Consider the following 22,064-nt stretch of genomic DNA (forward strand, 5'->3'; position numbering starts at 1 on the left):
TGTATAATACATGTACAGTATATGATGATGGTAATAACAGGTACAGTAATGTATACTAGTATACAGAGAGTGACAGGTGTATAATACATGTACAGTATATGATGATGATAATAACAAGTACAGTAATGTATACTAGTATACAGAGAGTGACAGGTGTATAATACATGTACAGTATATGATGATGGTAATAACAGGTACAGTAATATATACTAGAATACAGAGAGTGACGGGTGTATAATACATGTACAGTATATGATAATGATAATAACAGGTACAGTAATGTATACTAGTATACAGAGAGTGACAGGTGTATAATACATGTACAGTATATGATGATGGTAATAACAGGTACAGTAATGTATACTAATATACAGAGAGTGACAGGTGTATAATACATGTACAGTATATGATAATGGTAATAACAGGTACAGTAATGTATACTAGTATACAGAGAGTGACAGATGTATAATACATGTACAGTATATGATGATGATAATAACAGGTGCAGTAATGTACACTTGTATACAGAGAGTGACAGGTATATAATACATGTACAGTATATGATGATGGTAATAACAGGTACAGTAATGTATACTAGTATACAGAGAGTGACAGGTGTATAATACATGTACAGTATATGATGGTAATAACAGGTACAGTAATGTATACTAGTATACAGAGAGTGACAGGTGTGTATAATACATGTGCAGTATATGATGATGGTAATAACAGGTAAAGTAATGTATACTAGTATACAGAGAGTGACAGGTGTATAATACATGTACAGTATATGATGGTAATAACAGGTACAGTAATGTATACTAGTATACAGAGAGTGACAGGTGTGTATAATACATGTGCAGTATATGATGATGGTAATAACAGGTACAGTAATGTATACTAGTATACAGAGAGTGACATATGTATAATACATGTACAGTATATGATGATGGTAATAACAGGTACAGTAATGTATACTAGTATACAGAGAGTGACAGGTGTATAATACATGTACAGTATATGATGATGGTAATAACAAGTACAGTAATGTATACTAGTATACAGAGAGTGACAGGTGTATAATACATGTACAGTATATGATGGTAATAACAGATACAGTAATGTATACTAGTATGCAGAGAGTGACAGGTGTATAATACATGTACAGTATATGATGATAATAATAGGTGCAGTAATGTATACTAGTATACAGAGAGTGACAGGTGTATAATACATGTGCAGTATATGATGATGGTAATAACAGGTACAGTAATGTATACTAGAATACAGAGAGTGACAGGTGTATAATACATGTACAGTATATGATGGTAATAACAGGCACAGTAATGTATACTAGTATACAGAGAGTGACAGGTATATAATACATGTACAGTATATGATGATGGTAATAACAGGTACAGTAATGTATACTAGTATACAGAGAGTGACAGGTGTATAATACATTTACAGTATATGATAATGATAATAACAAGTACTGTAATGTATACTAGAATACAGAGAGTGACAGGTGTATAATACATGTACAGTATATGATGGTAATAACAGGCACAGTAATGTATACTAGTATACAGAGAGTGACAGGTGTATAATACATGTACAGTATATGATGATGGTAATAACAGGTACAGTAATGTATACTAATATACAGAGAGTGACAGGTGTATAATACATGTACAGTATATGATGGTTATAACAGGTACAGTAATTTATACTAGTATACAGAGAGTGACAGGTGTATAATACATGTACAGTATATGATGATGATAATAACAAGTACAGTAATGTATACTAGTATACAGAGAGTGACAAGTGTATAATACATGTACAGTATATGATGATGGTAATAACAGGTACAGTAATGTATACTAGTATACAGAGAGTGACAGGTGTATAATACATGTACAGTATATGATGATGATAATAACAAGTACAGTAATGTATACTAGTATACAGAGAGTGACAGGTATATAATACATGTACAGTATATGATGATGGTAATAACAGGTACAGTAATGTATACTAGTATACAGAGAGTGACAGGTGTATAATACATTTACAGTATATGATGGTAATAACAGGCACAGTAATGTATACTAGTATACAGAGAGTGACAGGTGTATAATACATGTACAGTATATGATGATGGTAATAACAAGTACAGTAATGTATACTAATATACAGAGAGTGACAGGTGTATAATACATGTACAGTATATGATGGTTATAACAGGTACAGTAATTTATACTAGTATACAGAGAGTGACAGGTGTATAATACATGTACAGTATATGATGATGATGATAATAACAAGTACAGTAATGTATACTAGTATACAGAGAGTGACAAGTGTATAATACATGTACAGTATATGATGATGGTAATTACAGGTACAGTAATGTATATTAGTATACAGAGAGTGATTGGTGTATAATACATATACAGTATATGATGATGGTAATAACAAGTACAGTAATGCATACTAGTATATAGACCGTGACTGGTGTATAATACATGTACAGCATATGATGATAGTAATAGGTACAGTAATTTAGACTAGTATACAGAGAGTGACAGGTGTATAATACATGTACAGTATATGATGGGGATAATAACAGGTACAGTAATGTATACTAGTATACAGAGAGTGACAGGTGTATAATACATGTACAGTATATGATGATGATAATAACAGATTCAGTAATGTTTACTAGTATACAGAGAGTGACAGATGTATAATACATGTACAGTATATGATGATGGTAATTACAGGTACAGTAATGTATATTAGTATACAGAGAGTGATTGGTGTATAATACATATACAGTATATGATGATGGTAATAACAAGTACAGTAATGCATACTAGTATATAGACCGTGACTGGTGTATAATACATGTACAGCATATGATGATAGTAATAGGTACAGTAATTTAGACTAGTATACAGAGAGTGACAGGTGTATAATACATGTACAGTATATGATGGGGATAATAACAGGTACAGTAATGTATACTAGTATACAGAGAGTGACAGGTGTATAATACATGTACAGTATATGATGATGATAATAACAGATTCAGTAATGTTTACTAGTATACAGAGAGTGACAGATGTATAATACATGTACAGTATATGATGATGGTAATTACAGGTACAGTAATGTATATTAGTATACAGAGAGTGATTGGTGTATAATACATATACAGTATATGATGATGGTAATAACAAGTACAGTAATGCATACTAGTATATAGACCGTGACTGGTGTATAATACATGTACAGCATATGATGATAGTAATAGGTACAGTAATTTAGACTAGTATACAGAGAGTGACAGGTGTATAATACATGTACAGTATATGATGGGGATAAAAACAGGTACAGTAATGTATACTAGTATACAGAGAGTGACAGGTGTATAATACATGTACAGTATATGATGATGATAATAACAGATTCAGTAATGTTTACTAGTATACAGAGAGTGACAGATGTATAATACATGTACAGTATATGATGATGATAATAACAGGTTCAGTAATGTTTACTAGTATACAGAGAGTGACAGGTGTATAATACATGTACAGTATATGCTGATGGTAATAACAGGTACAGTAATGTACACTAGTATACAGAGAGTGACAGGTATCAAATACATGTACAGTATATGATGATGGTAATAACAGGTACAGTAATGTATACTAGTATACAGAGAGTGACAGATGTATAATACATGTGTAGTATATGATGATGGTAAAAACAGGTACAGTAATGTATACTAGTATACAGAGAGTGACAGGTGTATAATACATGTACAGTATATGATGATGATAATAACAAGTACAGTAATGTATACTAGTATACAGAGAGTGACAGGTGTATAATACATGTACAGTATATGATGATGATAATAACAGGTTCAGTATTGTTTACTAGTATACAGAGAGTGACAGGTGTATAATACATGTACAGTATATGATGGTGGTAATAACAGGCACAGTAATGTATACTAGTATACAGAGAGTGACAGGTGTATAATACATGTACAGTATATGATGGTAATAACAGGTACAGTAATGTATACTAGTATACAGAGAGTGACAGGTGTATAATACATGTACAGTATATGATGATGGTAATAACAGGTACAGTAATGTATACTAGTATACAGAGAGTGACAAGTGTATAATACATGTACAGTATATGATGATGGTAATAACAGGTACAGTAATGTATAATAGTATACAGTGAGTGACAGGTGTATAATACATGTACAGTATATGATAGTAATAACAGGCACAGTAATGTATACTAGTATACAGAGAGTGACAGGTGTATAATACATGTACAGTATATGATGGTAATAACAGGTACAGTAATGTATACTAGTATACAGAGAGTGACAGGTGTATAATACATGTACAGTATATGATGATGGTAATAACAGGTACAGTAATGTATACTAGTATACAGAGAGTGACAAGTGTATAATACATGTACAGTATATGATGATGGTAATAACAGGTACAGTAATGTTTACTAGTATACAGAGAGTAACAAGTGTATAAATACATGTACAGTATATGATGACGATAATGTAATACCCTGCAAATAAAATAGGGGTATATGATAATTTACTATAATGTGTGGTTGGATATATGAATAGTAACATAATGAAATAGCCCATTAAAATAGTCTACATATAACTTTATCATGCTATTTCAAGACTTTAAGAACAAATTATTTTTGGAATAGAGTTAATATAAGACAATACTGAAACTTAATTCATTCTTTGCTAAAATGTTTATAATACACAAGCACCTGATATAAGAGTTTAATCTGTTTGCTATAGCTGTTTGTTATACATGTTGTGGTTGATGCTTCTACAAACTCTTCATGCTGCTCTGTTTGATTTTTTTTTTGGCGCTTGTAAAATATTTTTTATATTTATGCACATGAACGGTATAAAAAGGGCAGCAGAGGTTTCATGGACAATTTCTCCAGGCTATTCAAGGCTTTTATCATAACGCATCCTCTTTAGTTTTGACTAATGGACTAAGCTTGTCCATATTCAACTTTCATCCCCTTTAATCTACACATTCTGTATAGAACTTTAAGCTGCTAAACATTAGATCAAATTCAGATATAAAGTGAATAAAAATATCAATCCCAAACAGTATAAGATATGATTATTATCAGACAACGTGCAGTTTACTTTAACCAACTTCCTAAAAATTACAGATCAACCTCAGCTTATTCATTGCAGACAATTCAATTTCCTTGGAGATTTGGATAAACTGAACAAATAATTAAACTTAGTAGAATATCCTTTTCCTCTTCTCCCAATATTGAAACACTCACTATTGTCACTGGAAAATCTCGCCAAATAAGTACAACCATGGGTTATACATACCATTTATGTAAGTATGAGTCAGTAGTACTCTCCTATGGTTTCTCCTCCCCTTCTACCCCACCCTTCAATTTTTTTTAACAATAATTAAAAAATTCCAGCAGTTTCATCTTATTTTTGGTGTTCCCATTATTTTTCAACTTACACCCAGGTAGGCAGATATATGCTGGATCCTCTGGCAGGTCCATCAGACACCTTACATACATATATACATACATACATATTAGCTTAAGTATTTACTTATAAACCTGTGGTCTATTAATTTGTAACCAATTGTATTCAAAAGTTGTTTGTGTTATATTGTATACATTGGATATGTATAATATCAGCTGCTATAGATAAAAAAAAAAGATGGCTAAACTCTAAAAGGAAAAATAACTGGTACTATCTCAAAAATAGAAACAGACCTTATTTTATTGACCAATTTTGTGTTTATGAAGTTAAACAATGAACACAGGTAATAAGTAACATTGTACTGGAATGTAACCTTTAGGAGATTATATTCTAACAATTCTATAATCGTCACAAACTAAAACACTTTCATTATAATGTTGGCGGGTGCAGAAGTTTTCTCTGCGTTTTATATGAATCTCTGAAGCTTTCTGCCTCTAACTAAAAACTGTTGATAAACATCTTCAGTGTTGTATATATTGCTATGTTATATAATGTTATTAAATTGCTAGGATGAGCACCACTTATAACCAAAATACATATTAATATATAACTGATCTCCTCCACACGTACTCACCAGAATACACTCCTGAGACCCCCAGAATAAGCAGGAAGAGGGGGTACATTCTCCTTCTGTATGTGATATATTAGGGGACCTGGATCAATAACAGCACAAACTTCAGTTGAGAGAAATTCATAATGTAATAGTGTCACCCAGTGAGTCAGTAACATTATATACAGGATGCCTGGTTCTCTCTGCTGATTGGATGTTGTCTGGATCTCTGCCAATAGGGAAATGAACAGATATATGTTCAGCAGTTACCAGGCAGCGTGTGCATGGAAAACAGGGCGGGTTTTAGATCAAGTGGGCCTCAGTGTGTAAAGAACTTTTGCCTCCAATAAATACATTTTAAACTATCATGGGACTTTCAGTGTTCCAGTTATTATATTTATTATGTAGTATAGTCTTCAATCCATACAAAGATATCAAAATATGATACTCAAGTTATAGAAGCAGCAAACCCGCATAGCGTATCAGCTACGCTGCTAATTCCAGTGGTATCAGTGTTGCGAGGGGTTGAACGTCTCAACCTGTTTAGGAATCCTCCCTATGGCCCTGATACCATTGCAATTAGCAGTTATGATAAAACAATAAGCAGAGGCACCGCTTCCATAGTGTTATGTTCTTATGTTCTTGCTGCTCTGCTGCCTCAGGAATCTAATCCAAATTTTGCTGAATTGCAGAGTTGCTGTGTGTCTGTTGCTGAGCAGCTGTACTCACCTGTTGCTGAGCTGGTAAACAGTATTCCACATTGCAGCTGATTACCAGCTCGTGCAAGACTCAACACTACTCATTACCTAGCAGCTGAGCAGGCAACACTTTCTACTCACATGCTTTCTACTCAGCAGCTGATCAGTCAAACCTGCTGCTGAAATGGGGCCTGATTAAGTTATTATTATTATTAATATCATCATCATCGTAGATTTGTCAGGCGCCACAGTGCTCCGCAGGGCCGTACAGTGAGGAAAACAGTAAATACATAAACAGCGACATACAAGGTAGACAAAATAAACTCAGACATGAAAACAAAGGGTATGAAGGACCCTGCTCTTAAGAGATCTTACATTCTAAGTGGAAGGGGACACAGTTGAAAAAAGAGTAGCGGCTCAGAGTGGAGATTGGGACAGTTGTGAGGGTGCATTAGTGTAAATAGTGTTTTTGGAGATAAAGTGACCTCTAAAAAAGAGATGGGTTTTCAAAGACTGTCTAAAGATTTGAAGGCTGTGGGAAAGTCTGTTTGAGCGTGGTAGGGAATTCCATAACTGGGGAGCAACACGGGAGAAGTCTTGTATGTGGGAGTGAGAGGTGGTTACCAGAGATTAGACAAGGTGCAGGTCAGAAGTAAATCTAAGAGGACAGGAGGGACAGTATTTTAATATGAGATTTGAGATGTATACAGGGGTAGTTTTGCTGAGGGCTTTATAGGTAACGGTGAGTAATTTGAATTTATTTCTGGAGGACAAAGGGAGCCAGTGTAGGGATTTAATATAACAAACAGGTGTAGAACCACACTAAGCACTAGATCTACAGTTGCAGCAGTTAATCACTCCCAACACAACCGCACATAAGCTCTAAATTGAATATATATAAAATTATAAGACGAGGGAGTGATTGCAGTGCTACTGGATTTCCAAATACACAGAATCGCAAGAATAAAATGTAGATATAAAGAGAGGAGGTGATTTTAGCGTTACTGGATTCCCAAAACAAAACAGAATTCACATCAAACAACTGACTTGTAAAATATCCGTATTGTTCATAGACTGTACGAAGTTTTCAAAATCACGGTCTATTGGAAATAAACTTACAGTAACAAAGTAATAGGCATTCCCGTAGCAGTTACTTGTAAAGAAGAAAGTCATCCGCTTTCTCAGAGGTGTTCAATGTAGATCTTCATGAATCAGACTGGTTCGTATAACCCAAATCCACAGCTGCTGATGATATCAAAGATCTGTCTAATCTTCACCTCTCAGCCGCAGAGCAGATGGTGTGTGGGAGAAAAAAGACATGCTTGTATAGTACGTTTTGGACAAAAATTTATTAAAATGAAAATAAAAACCATATAGGACTGGGATTAAATTGCCCGTACCAGATGATGAATAGGTAACAATCACAAAGATATCTAGTTTAAAACGAGAATCCCAACGATTTGAACCAAGATGTAATAGTCACCAAGAAAGGTACTAGGCAATCAAAAATCTCCTGTCCACACTTCACAGACGCGTTTCGACTTTAAAAAGAGGTTGAAAAAGATCTTTTTTTAAAGTCTTTGTGATTGTTACCTATTCATCATCTGGTACGGGCAATTTAATCCCGGTCCTATGTGGTTTTTATTTTCATTTTAATAAATTTTTGTCCAAAACGTTGTCAGAGATGACCTAAACAAGTCCTTTCTCCTGAACTCCAGCTGCTATACCTTGTGGGTATCGATCGATAGAGAGACAGACAACTTCAGATGTTGGGCTGAAAATGTATCTGGTTCTGACCAGCCCTAAGTCAGAGTAGTTTTATTTATACATAGTTTCACAGAAAAAGAGAGATAAGGAATGCAAGGTTTCTCAAGGCAACTTGTCCATGTCAGCAGTTTGTGGGCATGACGTAGAGCAGATGTCTTATCACAGTCACGTAGGCCTCAAGTGGGGGTCGGTGGCTCCTGGTACCAACGTTGCTGGATGTGCACATTCTTGAGAAGAGACATGTTGGCGAGAAAGAAATGAATGTGAGGCAGAGTTCATGGAGAATATTCTGCAGCTTGCAGACTATTCTTCTTTCAATAGTAATTATACAAAATGCATTACATTAAGAAGTTCATAAAATGTATATCTCTCACATAAACCCCTCTTTTTATCATTTTTATAATTACCCTGCCTATCCTTTTGGTGTGCATGAAGCACTCCTGCACCCGACCTACTTCATTCAATTCAATGGAACCTCTAATAGGCCCTTAGAGGATGGTAAAGATACATTCAATCAGGTCTATGGTTCATGTACACCTAATTCTTAAAAATAATAAAAAAAGAAAATGGGAAAGACTGGGGGGGAGAGTATAAAAGAGCCTTAAAGCTCGGAGAGGACAAGGTAAACCTCTGATACTGGTTTGGGCTTTACATGTCTTTTAAGAGACTTTTTATTCAGAATGAGATCATTTCTGCACCTTTTCAAACAGCATTGGAAAAAACATAAGCTTAGTTTAAAAATGACATATAGCAACAACAATAAAGCTAATATCTTAGCTATACATATTAAAATGCCTGAAATCCATGCGAAAATACCTGTGCCCCAATTGCTAGGATTTAACCATGAGAAGGCTGATGTCCACCAGCCATTATTTACTGTATCGGGGTCAAAATTTTCTTTCCTGAAATTCTCCTTCATTTCTTTGGCTTCTGTCATGTACCTGTCTATTACTTCTTCTGGATTATCAGTGTCATTTGTTACAAAGTTACAACAATGTATTGCGTATTCTGTTTCTAGGGTCAAACAGTACCCTCCTGACTGAGCAGTGATGTAGTCTAATACAAGTTGATGTTGTATTAACTGGGTTTTCATCTTCACTGTTTGGCTGCATTTAGAATTACAGTGTGATAAATAAGGTTGGGTGAAATTTACTATAACCTGACAGCGTGATTTAGGGACGGACCCTAAAGGGAAACTCTTATTTTGGTAACTAATGCGTATTTGGCCATATAGGGTCCATATTGACTCATTTATAGCCCTATTGGATTCTATTCCCTTATTGAAACAATATTTTGGTCTGACTCCATTCGTGTTTAGTTTTACTACTGGGTATCTGGTGGTTTTATACTTGTGGCTGACCATGCGTCCACATGAGAAGTTTCCCTCTCTTATTTTAGTCAGCTCTTCACTACTCAAAGGTATGGGAACCAGAGCTATATTTTTACTGATGGTAGGAGTACGAGAACATACCCAGCAGTTGCTGGTATTGGTTATTTGACTGATGGCGTTGTGCAAGTGTGCTATAACATTCTCTGGCTCTTCTAAGTTAGAAAAGGCTGTAGGAAAACATAGAAAAAGAACAATTTTTTTAAAGGACCTTACTCCCCTTCATTGTTTTTCCTGGGTCACCGTAGCCTTTTTGCAGTGGCTGGCGTGGATCCAAGGATCCTTTCCTTCGAGTTTCACAGAAGTGGGTGTAGTCAACAGAACTTGATATGGCCCCTCAAATCGTGGTTCCAGAGACCTCCTCACGTGTCTTTTTACGAAGACGTAATCTCCTGGCACCAGAGCATGTGTTCCAGTGCAATCCTCTGGATCTGGGATTGAAGAGAAAACTCGAGAATGTATGTTAGTGAGGGACTTCTGTAGTTCTTTCACATAACTAGTCAGTTCACCTTGGTGTTTAACTAAAGATTGTGGAAAATAACACCCTGTCTTTGGCGGCCCCCCAAACAGTATTTCATAGGTGCTCAGCCTGTGTTTCTTATTAGGTGTTGTCCTGACTGAGTATAGGGCGAGGGGAAGGCATTGCAGCCAGGGCATCCCTGTGCTTTTCATGGCTTTCTGTATTTTGAGCTTGAGAGTGCCATTTAGCCTTTCTACCTTGCCACTACTCTGCGGGTGGTAGGGGGTATGGAATGCTTGAGCAATTCCCAAGTCTGACATGATAGATGTCATCACTTCTCCTGTAAAAGTAGTACCTCTGTCTGATTCAATCACCTCTGGAACCCCGTATCTACATACTACCTCAGATAGCAGCTTCTTGGCTGTATTTTTCGCTGTGGCTTTGGATATCGCCCACGCTTCCGAAGAGACTGGAGAATAGATCAGTAGCTACTAGGACATATTCATATATTCCACATTTGGGTAGCTGAATGTAATCTATCTGTATGCGCTGAAAGGGGTAGAGGGGTTTAGGTGTCACCCTGGGAGGTACTGTTACTGTGTGACCAGGGTTGTGTGTGTTACAGATGGCGCAGGCCTTTTCCAGATTACTGGCAGCTGTGCTGAAGCCTGACGCAATCCAGTGTCTGAATACAGTGTTAATTATTGCGTCTTTTGAAACATGGGAAGGCCCATGCACTAGAGCAGTCAGTGTAGTAAATAGGACTCTAGGGAGACAGTGTCTGTCTGTTGTGGCCCATATGCCCTCTATGTGTTCCGCCCCCCTCTTTTTCCACTCCTCTCTTTCAGATACTGCTGCTTGCTTTTGTAGGATTTTTAGCATTTCCAGATCTATAGGGAGGGTGGGGGGTGTTGTGGACACTAAATAGTGTTGTACTAGCGGTAAGTCTGCTGCAGCTTTTGCAGCCTGGTCTGCTAGTCTGTTCCCTCTTACTTCCATAGTCTGCTCTCTGGTGTGTGCTTTTACCTTTATGACTGCCACTTCCTTGGGCAGTTCTAATGCAGCAAATAACCTCAAAATGATTTCTGCATTTTTAATGGGTTTACCGTTAGAGGCCATAAAGTGTCTGTTCTTCCAAATACTTTGATAGTCATGTGCAACCCCAAAGGCATATCTGGAGTCAGTGTAAATGTTAGCTGTTCTCCCTTCTGCATACTGACATACACTTATAAGTGCTTCTAATGCAGCTTGCTGTGCAGATTGACTTGGTGGGAGGGGTTGCTGGAGTACAATGTCTGTTTCTGTTGTAACTGCATAACCTGTTTTGGGAGAGCCCTCCTCATAGTACCTGGACCCATCTACAAACAGGAGTAAATCAGGGTTGCTAAGAGGTGTCTCTTTAACATCCCCGGGAGGTTTAGTTTCCAGATCCATTAAGGCTAGACAGTCATGATCACAGAGAAAATTTTTTAGTTGTGTTTCCTGCTTTGTCACAGTCTCAACACTCTGTATATTGTCTGTGTCTTCAGCATCACTTTCTATACTGTCTGCGTTTGCAGCATCTATAGTGTTACTGTCTGTGTCTGCAGCATCTATAGTGTTACTGTCTGCAGCATCTATACTGTTACTCCCCTCTTTTATATCCATGCAACTTGGGAACAATGTTGCTGGATTTAAAACTGTGCATCTTTTTAGTGTAACGTTTGAGGGTGTCAGTGGTGCTACTTCATATTTAGTTAATCTAGCCACTGAGATGTGTTTTGTTCTGGCTTGATTCAGTATTTCCATGACTGAGTGTGGTACCTGAATGGTGAGAGGGTAATTCAGCACTATGTCTGCAACTTTTTTGTAGCAATAAAGCGGCTGCTGCTACTGCTTTTATACATTTTGGGGCCCCTATTATGACAGAATCTAGCTTCTGGGAGTAGTATGCTAGTGGTCTTTGTCTGCTCCCATGCTCTTGTGTTAGTACGCCATGAGCGTGCCCTTCTTGTTCATGGCAGAACAAGTTAAACGGTAGTTCATAGTTAGGTAGCCCAAGGGCTGGGGCGCTTGTGATTAAATCTTTGATCAGCTCAAAAGCTGCTTTTTGTTCAGCTGTTGACCAAAACATATTGCAACTTCTATTCATTGGAAGTTGGATCAATGCAATCTGGATTGCCTAAATGGTCTTTTTTGCTGGAGATCTGTGAAGAAAAAAACTTTTGCATAAAGATTAACATTTATTCACTAGGAATTACAGTAACTGTTATTAATTCGCGTTGAACAGCTGCTAATACGACACTTGCTTAAAAGTTTCTCTTTGTAGCTTTAACTGTGACGCTATGCGTTCCACGCAATGAAAAACTGATTTCCTCAAAGAGGCAGTCCCTAATCTCACAAACAGGGAATGTCAAAGTGACGAGACCTGGGCGAGTGTTCAAAGCCACTCCTTTCTCATCATCTCCTTGTAAACCAAATATTCACACATATTTCCAGATTCTGTGATTTCCATGTTTACAGTACAAATATATATTCACAATTCTCGCTCACAGACAACATTTTATCTCGTAACAATTCTTTATGGGCATAACAAACCCTCCTGATTTCTGAGAACATTTATCAGCGCCATTTTACACAGATAAAAACAGCTTGTAATATCTCTCCATGTAAAGCTCACTCCCACAATTCTCAACTTCATTAAAGAGAAAGCTATTTTTCTCAAAAAAATAAATAAAAAAAAATTACTTTGTTCAAATATAGAAACGGCTTGTTGGACCCCAGCCAACTTTGTTCTGAAACCAATAATAGTGATAATGTACATTATTTACAGTCTTGTGACGGACCAAAGACTTTAAAACTTCTTTTGCATCTCTTCAAAAACATTACATTTACAACAGTACAGCTTTTTCAACCTTGAAACATGTCTCTTGTAAAACGGTCAAGACAGACAAACACGGATCTCCCTCACACACAGTAAGAAGGAGATAAAACTCACATACAGAGAAAGAAAACTTAACTGCTATCTTCCAGCCTACTGCTGTGGAACTACATGTCCCAGCATTAGACTAAATACACATTAGCTTCAACATGCTAATATCAATCAGCACTCAGGACATATTTTTCCTATTGAAAAATAGAAACATACTTGGAAGAACCATTTTATCAATGTTACATACATTGTCAGATAACAAAAAAACACAGAGTGCTTCTTATCTCAACACACTGAAATCTTTTACACAGAATAAGGGAGGGGCACATCTCACTCTTCAGCTGCGCAGCATTTAAACATACATTTTTAGTACACAACCTACTTGATTCATTGTTTTAGTCATTATATCATTTAGCTTGTGATACATTTTCTATTTCATCAGTGTCACTTAAATTTGTTAACTGTAACATATCACAGCAATCATTGTCATTCTCTAATTCTTCTGACATTTTACACCATGCAACACATCTGTCAAAATAACCTTTTTCTTTCAGTGCTTTCTCATTGTCTTTAATTAGTTGTTTCAAAAATGGAACTTTTAATATACCGTTCTCAGACACCCCTGCAGCTTTCAACAGTTTTCTCATCCCTTTTATGAAATCCTTGCCTTTATGCTTTCGCATATACTTTATGGGGTCTAGATCCCCGTACTTTTCGGATTTCTCTCCTGTCTTGGACCCTTTATTTCCCACACTGGGATTACCTTATAGTCCAATATATTTTGAATGAGAAAACTTTTATTTGTTCCTGTTTTGCTTTACAACAAGTTTGCAGCTGGTCTGCCTTTCTGAATGTTCCTGACTACTTTTACTAAAATCCAACAAAAAACACAATCAAGTATACAATCAAGATTATTTGCAGGGTCAACTGTGTGATCTGACTGAGTTCTGTGGTGTTATTCATGTGCATATATGTATCAGGTGTATGGCATAGAGAAGACAATATATCAATACATGTAACAATACAAGACAGATTACACACAAGTACCTTGATACTCTTAATAGTATCTGTTGCCAGAGTTCAGGGATCTCCGTCAATCAGACTGCAGTACCCTCGAGCTGGGATAATTCCCCCTCCACAGAGACAGCTCTAAGAGCAAAAATAAAGCTTTTTGCTCACCAGCGCTGGATTAACGTCTGTCTGTCTGGAAAGGGAGAACCCCGTTGTCGGGAGGTCTGATGTATTGGAGATCCCGGCGGCGAGCCCCCACTGAAACTGTCAGAGATGACCTAAATGGGTCCTTTCTCCTGAACTCCAGCTGCTATACCTTGTGGGTATCGATCGATAGAGAGACAGACAACTTCAGATGTTGGGCTGAAAATGTATCTGGTTCTGACCAGCCCTAAGTCAGAGTAGTTTTATTTATACATAGTTTCACAGAAAAAGAGAGATAAGGAATGCAAGGTTTCTCAAGGCAACTTGTCCATGTCAGCAGTTTGTGGGCATGACGTAGAGCAGATGTCTTATCACAGTCACGTAGGCCTCAAGTGGGGGTCGGTGGCTCCTGGTACCAACGTTGCTGGATGTGCACATTCTTGAGAAGAGACATGTTGGCGAGAAAGAAATGAATGTGAGGCAGAGTTCATGGAGAATATTCTGCAGCTTGCAGACTATTCTTCTTTCAATAGTAATTATACAAAATGCATTACATTAAGAAGTTCATAAAATGTATATCTCTCACAACGTACTATACAAGCATGTCTTTTTTTCTCCCACACACCATCTGCTCTGCGGCTGAGAGGTGAAGATTAGACAGATCTTTGATATCATCAACAGCTGTGGATTTGGGTTATACGAACCAGTCTGATTCATGAAGATCTACATTGAACACCTCTGAGAAAGCGGATGACTTTCTTCTTTACAAGTAACTGCTACGGGAGTGCCTATTACTTTGTTACTGTAAGTTTATTTCCAATAGACCGTGATTTTGAAAACTTCATACAGTCTATGAACAATACGGATATTTTACAAGTCAGTTGTTTGATGTGAATTCTGTTTTGTTTTGGAAATCCAGTAACGCTGAAATCACCTCCTCTCTTTATCTACATTTTATTCTTGCAATTCAGTGTAGGGATTTGTAAAGTGATGCAGCAGATGTGGAGCAGTGAGAATGAAAGATCAGCCTTGCAGCAGCATTTAGGATGGATGGAAGTGTGGATATATGGGTGTCAGGAATAGCAGATAGCAGGAAGTTGCAATAGTCAAGAAGGGAGCTGATAAGAGAATGAATGAGTTTTGGTAGCATGTTGAGTAAGAAAAGGGCGTATTCTGGCTATGTTTTTAAAGTCGACAGGCCCAGTAGAGAGTCTGGATGTTAGGAATAAAGCAAAGAGTGGAATCAAGTGTGACACCAAGGCAGCGGGCTTGGGAGACTGAGGAAATTGTGGTGTTATTGACAGTGAGGGAGATTTGAGGGCAGGTGGTGACTCTGGTAGGGGCGATGATAATAAGCTCTGTTTTGGACATGTTGAGCTTTAGGTAGCGTTGGGACATCCATGTGGAGATAGCAGAATGACAGTTGGTTACACGAGATGGCACAGAAAGAGAGAGGTCAGGGGAAGAGATATAGATTCATCATCAGCGTAGAGGTAGTATTGGAGGCCTAATGAGCGGATTAGTGCCCCAAGTGAAGAGGTGAATAGTGAAAAATTAAATGGCCAGGAGAGCCTTGTGGGACCCCAACATGTAGTGGGAGTGGCGTGGAGAATGTGTCAGAGGTAGAAACACTAAAGGAACAGTTCGATAGGTAGTTTTCAAGCCGAAATATTTGAATCTCATAAAATGGTTATATTAAAGTAATTCTATCATTTTCAAATAAGCATTGCAAAAGCGATTGTATTGTGTTTCCAAAGCACAAAGTAATTTATTTTAGCAGATGTAAAATTTAACAGTTCAATACATGATTATAATACAGTACAGCCAATACCAAAAGATAAATACATACCGCTACGTTCCCACTGGTACCAGCGGACAGTATTTCACTTCAGAATACTGTGCTCAGACAAGACTGAGGCCAGTGCCATGAGCTGTTATTATATACACTCAGTGTTACAGAGAGAATAATGCAGATGGTGTGGCTTGCTTCTCTTGGTCCAGGTATCAGGAAGGTCCAGAGTGCTGCAGGTCAAAGGCCAGTTCAAACCAAAATATCCAAAGGTGGGGGTCATCTCTCCAGGGGTTGTGCTCTGACTTTCCCGCCAAGAATCCAGTTACAACTAGTCTATTAGCATTTTATAGTCAGTATCACTTTAAGTGTTTTTTTCCCTAACATCACTAACTAGAGTATGCAATGTGCGATCTCTTCGGCGAAAGAACCGGACAACTGCTGATGAATAGGGAATTAAAATGATACCAGACATGACACGTTTCCTGTAACCTAGACCTTAAATAACACTAAAGTGTACATATAATCATAATATATAAACTAATAATAAACTAAATACTGTCTGCTCATAAATCACTGTGGTATGGAATCAATATAAATATGAAATATATATATAACGAAATGTTAGAGTGCGCATGCGTGCGTATTTTACCCTGCGATCGTGCCATGCGACATGTAACGTGGCATACTGATCGCAATCTCACGGCAAAACAATATTAACCAGTATACTTTTGTTCATCCAATTATACGACTTCGACAGTTAGTTATTTAAAAACCAGGCAAAGACCCTACTGATTGTAAAAATTATAGGCCAATTGCCTTAATAAATTTAGATGTTAAATCTTGCAAAACTCAACACCAACAGACCTTCATTATTATATTGCACGTTGATACACCCAGATCAAGTGGGGTTTGTCGCGGGATGACAGGCTACTGATAGTTCGAGATACATTTTCAATTTGATAGAACATGTCTATAACACCAACACTGTAATGTTGCTTCTCTCAATAGATGGCAAAAAGGCGTTAGACAAACTCCACTGGTCACACATTACAAGGGTCCTTGAACAATTTGTATTTAGTGGAGCGATTCTGAAGGTTATTCTGGCACTATACACAGGACCCTCTGGCCGGGTGTTCAGCAACTGCTTTCTTTCTGCAAATTTCCTTATTTCAAATGGGACCCATCAAGGATGACCACTGTCCACTCTTATATATCTTTTAGAGATTGAGCAACTCGTGGTTCGAGTGAGGAGTGTAGGGGTATCGTGAGGAGTGTAGGGGTATGATTTTGGGAGGAGTATTTCATAAACTATGTTTGTTCGCCGACAACGTCCTGTTGTGCGTCACTGACCCAGAGACCTCACTGTCAGCCATCCACAGTATTTTATCTCAGTTTAGTAAAGCCTCTTTCTATAAGCTTAATACATCTAAGACATGGGCTCTTCCAATTAACATCACCCAGGAGAGCTTGTAGAGCCTTAAAGCCAAGTTTGCCTCTATGTGGAAATCTAAATATCTCCACTATTTAGGCATTCAAATAACTCCACATTAGGATACCCTTTGATAGTATAATAAACTATCACCTTAAAGATTTTATATGCAGGATCTCAGTACCACTGTTCATTGCTCTGTAATGCAAGTCCCCCTTTGTGTATGACCATGTTGTCTGTAGATCTAAACAAGTTATCATAAGAGAGAGTCTTACTCCTCAAAACAATTTATTTCATTTACTATAGACTGTATACCTCTGGAGCTTGGAGATAACCTTTTATATACCCTTCAAGGGTGCAACAAAACATATAATACATTATTTGGAATGGTACAGAGTGCGATAGTACATGTATCAGTTATACAGCATACTCTACTACAGTTCTTCATGTCTAACAGGTTAATTTGTCCAAAGCATTCATTCTTTTAGCTCAGACAACATTTAGATAATACATGTTCATCAATAACATCATCCTATGTCTATCAATAATGTCATATACAGTCTCCTTCAGCTTGCGTTAGTATATAAACACTTCTAATAATGTCATCAGTTCTTTTCACCAACACTTGTAAGGCGGGCTATTGTCCGTTCGTTCTTCCCAGTCTCCCAATACTCAAGTTTCTTTGTACATGAAACAGTAGTCGGCTTGCCAAATATTGGAAGACTCCAGACTAAGGGACCTAGGTGTCGTACTTTTCCCTTAGTGACCTCCAACCCATAATTCGGGTACCTCAGGAATATTTAGTGGAAACAGAACTAGTCCTACTCAATATAATCTCGGAGGCACGTGAGAGCACATCCAGCACTTAGTTTTGGTCTAAAACCTTACCCACCCAAGAATGATAATCATTCTCAAGGATGCCTGCTCAAGTCTGAATATTACTGGACCGGCATCGCTGGATGTCCCTCTCTTCAACTATGGAGTCGACGTACTTACGGATGTAATGCTACTCAGACAATAGCCCCTCGCACTTTCTCCAAGCTCCAAGATTTCCAAATTTTCCTTTACCTTTGAATTGAATAGAGTAATTGGCTGGACCGATTGTGCTTCTAACTTCTCCTTTATCCCCAACTCCTCAATATCATTACCTGAACCAGCCTCTGTCACCTGTCAACAATTAAAATAATTGACTGTCCTGAAAAGAGAATGAGATGAGAGAAACACAGAACAGGAAAACTACAACTTCATGCTGGACAACTGTCTTAGCCTTTGGCTCAGGTGCTACTAACTGCATTCGAGGCCTCCCAGAACAGATTCATGAGTGCACTTGGACCCTTCTCTGAGTATTGGCTCCTCTGCAGTGGGTGAAATGGATACCAGTGTATCTCTGCTACCCTCTAGGTCATGATGCTGGTAGCCTACACTTGGTACCTGTCTGTCAAATAACCTGAGCCTAGGAAATTACTGTTCCACAACTTACTCTCTCAGTCCAACATCCTGACAGTTAGTGTAACTTTTCAGGAGACAGTGTTTTGAACGTTCTCGGTTGCTGTCTCACTATTTACCTTTCCTCTCAAGGTCTAGACTAGTCTCTCAGTTACAAACTAATCACAAGAGTAGTCAAATCATTTCAAAAGTCAACAGGTTAAGAGGCAGCTCAGGAGTGACCTTGAAAGTGGGGAGGACTAGTGGCCAAAGCTACCAGTCACTTCAATCAAGTTTCAACCCTCATTCTATTCAATTCGATCTACCTAGTACCATTTCTTTATGTTCACACTGGTTTGTGGCTTAATCAAAAGTATGTAATTTGTTACCACTACTCATACATTATACATTCATTATCAATAACATGAATACCCCTATCACCTATTAAAACTCTAGGGCTATCACATTGAATAACAAAAGCTTTGAGTAAGACATAATAATATATTAGATACATTTCAATACACATTTACCCAGACATATTTCATCGGTACACCAGTGTATACTTGAGGATCCTGTAAGGTGGTAATTGGATGACGTGGATTTGTTTTACCTGGAGAAAAACCCATCTGCAGGAGGGATATGGGATGGCTCTATTGGTATCATCTTCCAGACATTCTCTCAATCAAGACAGGACGTTGCCATCCTATTGGCTTGAGAAGAAACGTCTGGTGCACCCCAATATACTCTTACCAGCTTGCACATACCTTCTGTACCCAGCTGAGCCAGACCATGTGCTGCCTCCGCTAGATCTGGAAGATTCACTCTGGGAGCTACCTTGTCCATCTCTCCAGGGTCCGTCAGACTCCTAACCACATCTCTTCACCTTCAAGACAGGATTCTTCAGGTAACACAAATCTTCATATAATAACTAATATGTGTATGCATGCATATGTGTGTGTGTGTGTGTGTGTGTGTGTGTTCACATTTTAAAACAATACAACGAAAAACAAAACAAAACATAGATTTGTCAGCTGTCACATAAAAGCCTGCTGTCTATTTGACAGCTATGTTTGCCCTGGTGTGACAGCCATGTATAGTCGTGTGTGTAAGTGTGGATTTTACTAGCAGCCACTTCAGTTGGTAACTGTGTCACTGTGTAAAGTCCTCTATGTAGTGTCCTACTCATGTGCTGGTATTGCTATAAAGGATTTTTCAGTCACCTCAACGTCGCCCACTAGACTAGAAAAATGCTGAAGGCCAATGTATATCAATCGATTTTCCCTCTGCCAACTCAAATGCCATTTTCAGTACCCCACATTCAGCTACTTGACTAAGTGAGAAGGGCAAAGGTGTCTATTTCTATAACACTTTCTTCAAATATAACGGTATCTAGTACATGTCTGTCTAACAGTGAAAAAATATAAAACATGAAAATTTTACATTTTCTAGGGTTTCACATTATGTCGTATCTTGTGGAAAAAATCCTACTCCAATGTTCTACACAGAGATGCATATCTGTATGTCTAACCTCTAGCGATCCATCCACCTTTTGTGCATAAATATGTCTTATGTCAAAAAATGTCTTAGCCCCATTACTGAGACCGTGTGTACGTCTTTTTGTATTTCTATACAAGAGAAGAGAGACAGATACTAGCATAGATGTAAAGAATGAGAAATAAGAAAGCAATGAATAATAAGAATACAAAGATTTGAATACAAGGGTTTAAAAACAAACAGACATGCAGAAAGGGAGATTTTACAGCAAACATGACAGCTGGATTGGACACTATGGGAAAATGGCTGTATTCATTCCACTAATCCCCTTAGCTATTCACTAAACTATGACCCCTCCCCATACTTGACTAGGGGGTCTTACATCAACCGTGCAATCGAGTGTCGTCCCTCATTTGTTCTTTAAGAACTCAGTATCACCATAACTACATACTGTCACTCACCGGACTGTGAGTGCCATTTCCCGTGTGTTCAGGAACCGTGGCCGTCCGCCATCCTGAGGGTCTGCGCATGTGCAGCCCTTATCAAACCTTCAGTACCTGTTGCTTTTAATTGATTGGATGATCAGGCAACCCTCCCTATTTAAACCACCTGTGATCATTACCTGGGTGCCTGATCTTGGAGTCTCATTCCCCATGAGCCTCTGAAGGTGTTCCTGTGTTTCCTCGTGTATTCAGCTCCTGCTGATTCCTGTTTACTGCTATTGTGGTTTCCAGACCACTTCAACTCTCCTGCGTTCATCGTGGATGCACTCAGCTGATTCCTATCTGCTACTACTACAGGACTCCAGTTCGTCTCAACTCTCCTGTGTTCTGCGTGTCTGCTCTCCGCTGCCTCCGTTACTACTACAGAGTTCCAGATCGTCTCAACTCTCCTGTGTTTATCGTGTCAGCTCTCCGCTGCCTCCGTTACTACTACAGGGTTCCAGACCGCCTCTACTGTCCCGTGTTCAGCGTGCCTTCTCTCCGCTGCCTCCACCACTACTACTGGATACCAGACCGCCTCAACTCTCCCGTGTTCATCATGTTTCCAGTTTCACTTACTACTGCTTCCTGAGTATTGCTTCGTTGATTCTGGATTACCTGCCGTGCGCTGCACCAACCTGATTACTGCTTCCACCCTCCAGTGGTCTCTCCTCCTGCCGGCTTTCAGCCGTTCAGGTATCCCTGCACGTCTCTCTGACAGCCTGCTCTCCTGAACCGCGGTATGCATACTTTCCATTGACTTTGCTTTTGTATTGCATATCCATCTGGACTGAGTTGTGTTCTTCCCCGGAACCTCCTATCCACTGAAGCTATTGTTACCATTGACTTTGTTTCCTATTACCTGGATAGCTATTGTGACTTTGTATACTTCAAGCAGTGCTTGTCAGT

At 38.2% G+C, this 22,064-nt stretch overlaps 3 protein-coding genes across 3 annotated transcripts in view; all 3 read right to left on the reverse strand.

Annotated features, from left to right (window-relative positions):
* The window catches only part of LOC142142500 (major histocompatibility complex class I-related protein 1-like), a 189,804-nt gene extending 183,525 nt beyond the window's left edge, over positions 1-6,279 (reverse strand). The window contains exon 1 of the mRNA XM_075200385.1: positions 6,180-6,279. Within this exon, the coding sequence (XP_075056486.1) occupies positions 6,180-6,228 (49 nt within the window). The 5' untranslated portion in view covers positions 6,229-6,279. The remainder of the gene's footprint in view (positions 1-6,179) is intronic.
* The window catches only part of LOC142143338 (major histocompatibility complex class I-related protein 1-like), a 719,063-nt gene that overhangs the window by 524,349 nt on the left and 172,650 nt on the right, over positions 1-22,064 (reverse strand). The gene's annotated exons all lie outside the window — the stretch shown is intronic.
* LOC142143337 (uncharacterized) lies at positions 9,720-15,124 on the reverse strand. Its single transcript, XM_075201099.1, has 2 exons — positions 14,426-15,124; positions 9,720-12,653 (listed from the first exon to the last, which is right to left on the reverse strand). Exon 2 carries the CDS (start codon positions 12,253-12,255, stop codon positions 10,870-10,872), a length of 1,386 nt encoding a protein of 461 aa, XP_075057200.1. The 5' UTR covers positions 12,256-12,653; positions 14,426-15,124; the 3' UTR covers positions 9,720-10,869.

This window comes from Mixophyes fleayi, chromosome 3, assembly GCF_038048845.1.
Source record: "Mixophyes fleayi isolate aMixFle1 chromosome 3, aMixFle1.hap1, whole genome shotgun sequence".
Classification (NCBI taxonomy): Eukaryota; Metazoa; Chordata; class Amphibia; order Anura; family Limnodynastidae; genus Mixophyes; species Mixophyes fleayi.